The sequence below is a fragment of the Priapulus caudatus genome, unplaced genomic scaffold, assembly GCF_000485595.1.
Source record: "Priapulus caudatus unplaced genomic scaffold, Priapulus_caudatus-5.0.1 Scaffold83, whole genome shotgun sequence".
Classification (NCBI taxonomy): Eukaryota; Metazoa; Priapulida; class Priapulimorpha; order Priapulimorphida; family Priapulidae; genus Priapulus; species Priapulus caudatus.
The window spans coordinates 230540-238895 of record NW_014577144.1 but is presented as its reverse complement, the minus strand read 5'-3'; the positions used below and the strand labels follow the sequence as shown (position 1 = coordinate 238895).

The 8356-nt window shown below is 49.4% G+C and overlaps 1 protein-coding gene across 1 annotated transcript in view; it reads left to right on the top strand.

Annotated features, from left to right (window-relative positions):
- LOC106804676 (calcitonin gene-related peptide type 1 receptor-like) overlaps nt 1-8356 on the top strand; it is a 33683-nt gene that overhangs the window by 17077 nt on the left and 8250 nt on the right. The window contains exon 7 of the mRNA XM_014805952.1: nt 4213-4287. Coding sequence (XP_014661438.1) covers nt 4213-4287 — 75 coding nt within the window. The remainder of the gene's footprint in view (nt 1-4212; nt 4288-8356) is intronic.

The following is an 8356-nucleotide window of genomic DNA, read 5'->3' as shown; positions in this document are numbered from 1 at the left end:
CATAATTAAGACACCATGTAGAACGGAATTCAGAAAACACCAGGGATTCATAATGGAGTATAAGACACCATGATTCAATATGATTCATAGACACCATGGAATTCATAAATGGTCGATAAGAACCATGGATCATCATGGCATTCATAAACACGCATGGGATTCATAATGGAGCATTCATAAGGACACCATGGATCGCCATATTGGATTCAGGAAGAACATGGGGTCATAAATGGATTGCATAAACACCATGGATTCATACTGGAATTCAATCAGACAACCATGGATTCATAAGGATTATATAAGGACACCACTCTCGATCTTACGAACGTTTAGTTTGTAGTCGTTAGAACACGTATTACGGTATGCAGGAAAGCTTCATCGACCCCCGCTATTAACTCAATTGCCGAGAATTCGATTTTAATAATAAATGTTGTATTCAACGTTATTCTTCTTACGATGTAGTAGCAGAACAGTACAAAGCCGCTTATTAACGAGTCTGTTAATACCCAAACCGAATAACGTTACGCTATCGATCATAAAAACCTAAGTTTCCGACATGGGACAAAGATGATTAAAATGTTTAATATTCGTTTGCAACTTCTCCCGCCAGTAAATAGCTATTATGCGAATTGACTGATATTATTTCTATATTTCAGGCTGCTGGATTAAGGACGTCTAGATTTATATGGAGATAATCTACAGCGCCGCTCTGCTTATCAATAGTGGGTCCGTATAGAGGTCACCCGTTATCGTGACAGTCACAACACAGAGGCGACGTCATTCGTGACGTCACACATCTGTCGTATTAGGATCGACGCCATCGTGACCGTACGCCACGCGGTTAGAATGACGTCATCGCGACGGTCATCACTGAGTGTTCGAACTCGTTTTAGGACTCGAGATTCCCTTGAGGTTTTAACGAGATGTGGAGATGGAAATCGATCGCTTATCGACATTCCCCGCAAAATATGTAGCAAAACAAACATTTATGACAAGCATCATCGATATTCCGATCGCATAGTCGCAGACCACACTGCGCCTGCCTATATAGATATATATATATATATAACATATTATAATATACTATAGTATATATATATAGTCTGCTTTTCCTGAAAGTCTTTGCACGCAGCTCAATATCACTTAGTCGCGCCATCGGTCCGCTTAAAGCACGTGTGAGGAATAATAACGACACACACTATCTCTCACTCGTTCGCGCTCTCTCATGACAACTTCACGACTCATAAAACAAAACACTTACGGCAGCCGAAAAAATTCACGCAAGACCAACGACCATTATCACGTGATTTCGTTACTCATTCAAGACGGCCGCTATGAAAACTCGTGGTATTTATCGCACGTAGGCTTCACCTTTCACGCTCATCTGAGCCCTTATCGCGTTTAAGAGACTTAACGCTAGCGGTTCACTGGCCAGCGTAGCTACTATGTATGTTGATGTATCTGTGAATTGCAGCGCCAACCGTTCTTTCTCTGTACAATCCATTGACGAGTTGCTGTATCACCAACTAAAGCGTCGCGTTAAACACGGCGAGTCGCCACCACGACCTGGGAGTAATAACAACACAATGCACACCACAGCACGCAACACACCACACACACAACACAACACACACAACATGCACACACACACACACCATGCACACACACACACAACACACGCGCGCACACACACACACACACACGACAGACAACACACAACACACACACACACAACACACACCACACACACGCACACATGCAAGCACACACACACACACACACACCACACCATGCACACACACCACACACACACACACGCCACACACACACGCACACAACACACAGCGCGACACACACACATCACACAGCGCACACACGCACGCACACACACACAACACATACACAACACATACACCACACACACACACAATGCACACACACACACACACACACACACACACACACGCACATCACACAACACACACGACACGCACACCAACACACACACACGCACACACACATCACACGCACGCACGCACACACGCACGACACACACACACACCACACACACACGCACGCACACACAACACCACATACACACGCAACACACACACCACAACACACATCATACACACACGACAATGGACCACACACACCAAGCTCACACAACACACCACACAAACACATCACCACACGCGCGCGCATACACACACACACACGGTACACCGTACACGCACGCGGACACAAAACACATACACCATGCGACACACAACACACGCGCGCGACACGACACAACCCACACACACACACACCCAACGACACACACACACACCACCACACACACACACGACCACACACAGACAACACACACTAACATACACACACACACAACCACACTACACACACTAACACACACACCACGCGCGCATACACACACACACGGATACACACGTACACGCACGCACACACACATACACACATGCACACACACGCGCGCGCACACACACACACACACACACACACACACACACACACATACATATACACACACTAACATACACAGACACACACGCACACACACGCACGCACGCACGCACACACACACATAGTGAGAGAGAGAGAGAGCGAGAGCGAGAGAGAGAGAGAGAGCGAAGAGAGAGAGAGAGAGAAAGCGCGCGAGGAGGAGAGAGAGAGAGAGAGACATACGTACACACACGCGCGCGGTGACACATCCCATCATATCATCCAACTCACATTCAGTTACCTACCAGTTACATTGAAATTATCTCACACTTACACTTGCAATTACCAGCGATCCCCATGCGCCCCGTGCACTCCCAGTTATCTTACAGTCTTCTCCAACCCCACCAACTTATCTCAATCGGTTCCAAACCCATCCACTCACTCCAGTTACCTCCCACCCACCTATAGTAACCCCGTCACCACTTCCGCCCAGCTAGTCACCCCAATCACCTCCCAACCCACCCAGTAACCCCAATTACCTCCCAACCCACCCAGTCACACCAATCACCTCCCAACCCACCCAGTCACACCAATCACCTCCCAACCCACCCAGTCACACCAATCACCCCGGCCCCCACCCACCAAGTCACTCCAATCACCTCCCACCCACCTAGGGATCTCAGTTACCGGCCACCCACCCACCCGTGACCCAACCACCCTAGTTACACCACTGCACCCATTCATCTTCAGTCAGTCCCCTCGCAATCGCCCTCGTGTCTTCCATACCACCCAGTAATCCATCAATAACATCCAGTCGCCATCAGTCGCTCCCAGTGTGTAGCAGGTGCATGAAGTGTGTACTGCCATCATCAAGAGTGAATGCAGCCAGTTCTAAGCATTCATACAAGGCGTGCTAACGAGCGCATTTGAACCTATTCGTCGCGACACATACAACACGGAGAAGAGTCTCAGTGTCAAGCGCTTGTTATAACGACGTGGTGTCAGCAGCAATGCGTGTTCATACGAGAAATACAGAGGAGAGTCTTCAGGAAGCTGTTAGGTACGGGCGAGTTATAACGACTCGGAAAATGTCACCGCGATATTTCGTTCAGAAAATTCCGGTTACTCGATAATCCGTTCACGCGGGAAGAGCGGTTTATAAGGAAACTCGCCAATCTAAGCGAGGGAATTTCCCCGCGCGTATTACAGCACTGTCTCTCTCTCTCTCTCTCTCTCTCTCTCTCTCTCTCTCTCTCTCTTTCTTTTCTCTCTCTAGCGCGCGATCTCATTCTCCCCCGTCGCACGCGCACACACACACACACACACACTTTCATAATGGATTCATAAGACACCATGGATTCATAATGGATTCATAAGACACCATGGATTCATAATGGATTTATAAGACACCACTCTCGATCTTCGAACGTTTAGTTTGTAGTTGTTAGAACAGATTAGCTGTATGCAGGAGCTCATCGACCCCCTTTATTAACTCAATTTCGAGAATTCTATTTTAATTAATAATGTGATTCAACGTTATTCTTCTTACGTTGTATTAGCAGAAAGTACAAAGCCGCTTTTAACAGTTTTGTTTAATACCCAAACCGAATAACGTTACGCTATCGTCATAAAACCTAAAGTTCTCGACATGGGACAAAGATGATTAAAATGTTAATATTCGTTTGCGAACTCTCCCCGCAGTGAAATAGCTATTATGCGAATTGACTGATTATTATTTCTATATTTCAGCTGCTGGATTAAGGAGTCTAGATATATGTGGATAATTACAGCGCCTCTCTGCTTATCAATAGTGGTACGTAAGAGGTCACCCGTTATCGTGACGTCACAACACAGAGGTCGACGTCATCGTGACGTCACACCACTGTGTATAGGTCGACGCCATCGTGACGTCACGCCACGCTGTATAGAATGACGTCATCGCGACGTCATCACTGGTGTCGTAATTGGTTATTACGGGCTCGAGATTCCACTTGAGGTTTAACGAGATGCTGAGATGAGAAATTCGATCGCTTATCGACATTCCCCGCAAAATAATGTAGCAAAACAAACATTCATACAAGCATCTGTATATTCGATCGCATAGTCGCAGTACACACTGCGCCCTGCCTATATAAAGAAAACTCTATAGCAGATACACTACGGATACAGATCTATGCACAATGAAGAAGACGAGCATGTCACCTGGTGGTGTGCTGGGTGGGGGGAGTTCCGGATAAAGACCGTACGCACTCATAGAACTCCTACTAAAACCTCGTCAAGCGTTAGAAAATCATGAAAAAAGGATTGAATAGATACCCCCATAATTAAGAATCACACGCGTTTGCGATCGTAAGAGCGACGCGCACGCCAAAGATGACACAATAACGCGACCCACATCCGGATCCTTTCCCGCGAGAGGAACAACCAACAAGTAATGCGTTTTAAGCGCGGTTATTCCAGCTAAATGGACTCGACAGTTGACACATCAGAACGTGGGCACTGATAATTCGTGTGCTTGCTACAGCGTTGCGATCTAAGGGCGATGTGTGTGGCTCTTCGCGGGGGGCGAGTTGTTTACTTCCACGCTTTTGCGAAGCGACAATGACAAGTGAAGCGCACAGCACAGCCATGCGGTTCGTAGCCACCACAGCCAGCCGCATACGTCGCCTCTCACTCGTCGCTCGTGCGGAGGTGAAAGTCCGCCACGATGCAACATAATCATTACCGCAGAACTCGGTGCGTCTTGCTGTCTGTCTTTGTGGGTCCATTACCGCTCCTGGCACCGAAGCAACAGGAACGAGTTGGCTGGTGTCGAGTCATGATGCAACTGAGAGATATAGAAGCATTCGATACTAGATCATTCGCCCGTCCCATTATGCGTGACCGCATAATCACGCTGGAGATTGCACACATTATTATTGACTGTCAGGTTAGTCACAATCTCCCGCCTGACCTAAGCCGTCCTCATGCAAGCTCTCCTCGCGAAACACTCTCCCCGGTAATTCTTCCCGCAATGAGCCGATCGCCCGTGACAGGCATGGGGGCTCGAACCAGGTCAAAAGACCACTGCGAGACGTCCTTGCTACACCCTCCCATGAACGCCCCCGTTGTGATGAAGTGTTGCTTCTGCTCTTACGCATTCGTGGGCATGCCCTCCTCCCCCGTGTTGTTTTAACTGTTGTGCCGACCGCAATCACGTCAAATGCCGCTCGTCGCCGCACGCCGTTGTCCTGAATCTACGAACCATGGCTGCAATTCCACTCTTGAATGAATCGGCCGTAACCATTCATGCACACCCGAACGGCCCAAACACACCCACCCCTGAGCCAAGGCCGCCTTGAGAGACTGGCTCGAACGCGTTCACAGTATATTCGACTTCATTTACATCCTAGGGGTGGTATGACGCCCCGACGGCGCGATTTGCAACGGCGGGAGTCGACCCAAGCGCAACTGGGTGCCAAGTTGAGTGTCTAAACTTAGTGTCGGTTGGGGTAGTGAGTGGTGGACAACGCTACGTTGAGAAGTCCCTTAGGAGGGGCGGGAATTGGCGAATGAACTGTGGTGGCGGTGATGTGGTGGACTGATGGTTGGGGCGTGCTTGTGCCTGGGTGGTCTGGGAGGGTTGAAATTTGGTGTGTCGGCTAGGAGGGGATTGCGCGGTGAATTGAGAAGCTTCTGGTCGGTTCGGGAGTAGGAGTAATTCGGTCCTGGGGTGGAAAGAGTTGCCGAGGAGTTGAGACCGTAGCGAGGCGCAAAGTGTGCCGTGCTTTCCCTAAACAATACGCTTTCAAGCTCGGAGGTACTCGGCAGAGAGACTGCGAGCAGCATCGGCGAACCCGAGACAATTGCGCGCACTCACAACGTTGGTGGGGTTGAGAAGACTCGCACAGATCAACACTAGCGGAAAGTGCACGGGCGCAATGGAATCCGCTGGTAATGCAAAAAAGTGCGCACAGTGTGAAGAATAAAATTGCGAGAGTAAAACTGTAGGATAAACTGAGATGTGAATTGGCATGAATATGATGGGATGTGTCACCACGCGCACTGCGGTGAGTGTCATAGTTAACGCAATTGCTCTCCTACTCCCCTCTGCTCTCTCTCTCTCTCGCACTCTCTACCAAGCGGCCAGATTTAACGTTTGCCTTTACCGGCCCTCGCTCAGCCTCCTCTGTCTCTCTCTCCTCCTTTATCCCGAAGGCGTCCTCTCTCCTCATCCGCTCCATCGCTGCCCTCTCCTCATCCCTCACTAGTCCGCCGCCGTCCAGGCGTGGCGTGTGTGGCCCGTGTGTGTGTGTATGTTAAGTGTGTGCTATAATGTATGTGTGGTGTGTGTGTGTGTGTGTGTGTGTGTGTGTGCGCGCGGCGGTGTGTGCCATGTTGTACATGTGTGTGTGCGTGCGTGCGGTGTACCGTGTGTGTGTGTCTGCGCGCCCGTGTGGTGTGTGTGCGTAAGGTGCGTTGTGTGTGTGGTGTGTGTGTGGTATTATAGTGGTTATGATAGTGTGTGTGTTGTGTGTGTGTGGTGTGTGTGTGTGTGTGATGTGTGTGTGGGTTGGTGTGTGTGGCACCAATTCTACGCGCGCGTGTGTGTGTGTGCATTGTGTGTAGTGTGTGTGCGTGCGTGTAACGTGTGTAACCCGTGTCGTTGTGTATGCCGCGCAGTGTGTGTTGTATGTGTGTGTGTGTGTGTGTGGTGTGTGTGTGTCATCGTGTTGTGTATATGTCGTGTGTGTGTGTGTGTGTGTGCGTGATGTATGTGTGTGTTTGTGTGGTGCGTGTGTGTTGTGTGTGTGTGTGCGTGCGTGTGTGCGTGCTGCGTTGTGTGGTGTTGTGCGTGATGTGTGTGTGCGTGTGCGTGTGTGTGTTGTGTGTCGTGTGTGTGTGTTGTGCGTGCTGTGTGTGTGTGTGTGTGTTGTGCAATTAGGTGTTGTGGCCACTCGATCCACGCGTGTGTTATGTTGTTGGTTGGCGTGCGTGTGTGCCGTGTGTGCGTGTGTTGCGTGTGTGGTGTGTGCTGTGTTGTGTGGCGTTGGTGTTTGTGTGTGTGTGGGTGTGTGCATGTGTGTGTTGTTGTTTGTGTGTGTGTGCATGTGTGCGTGTGGTGGTGTGTGTGTGTGTGTGTGTGTGTGTGTTGTGTGTGTGTGTGGCATGTGTTGTGGTGTGGTGTGTGTGCGCGGCGCGTGCTGTGTGGTGTGTGTGCCTGGTGTGTGTGTGTGTGCATTCGTCGTGGTGCTGTGTGTGTGGTGTCGCTGCTGTGTGTGTGTGTGTGTGTGGTGTGTGTGTGTGTGTGCTGTGTGTGTTGTGATCCGTGGTGTGTACTACCTCACCCCCCTCCGCGTCGCAGCACCCACGCCGCTGTTAACGCCGTAGCTTGGTGATGCCAGCACTCTCATGATGATTACATAGAGAACACACCAACCACACGCGCCTTCGCCTGCAATCACATGATCCACACACATACACTAGTTACAAACCGCTAGGCCAGTGAACAAGCCTAGCGTTAGCCTATCTAAATACGCGAAAGGGTAGCAACGAGCGCGTGAAAGGTAAGCACTAACGTAGGCGACTCAATCCACCCACGAGTTTCCACTATATAACAGCGCCGTCTGAATCGAGTATACGAAATGCACAGCGACCTGATAATGGTCGTGTGTTTTGCGTGGAATTTTCGCTGCACACGACTCACACGCACCGTCACTACTCACGCACACTCAGCCATGAGAGAGCGAACCGAGTGAGAGACTGGTGTGTCGTTATTATCCAAAACGGTGCTTGTAACGGAACGGACTCAGCGCACAAGTGAATTGAATTGCGTGGCAAAACTTTCACAAAAGCACGAATATACCTGATATATATAATATATATAATAATATATATATTTATATATATTTAC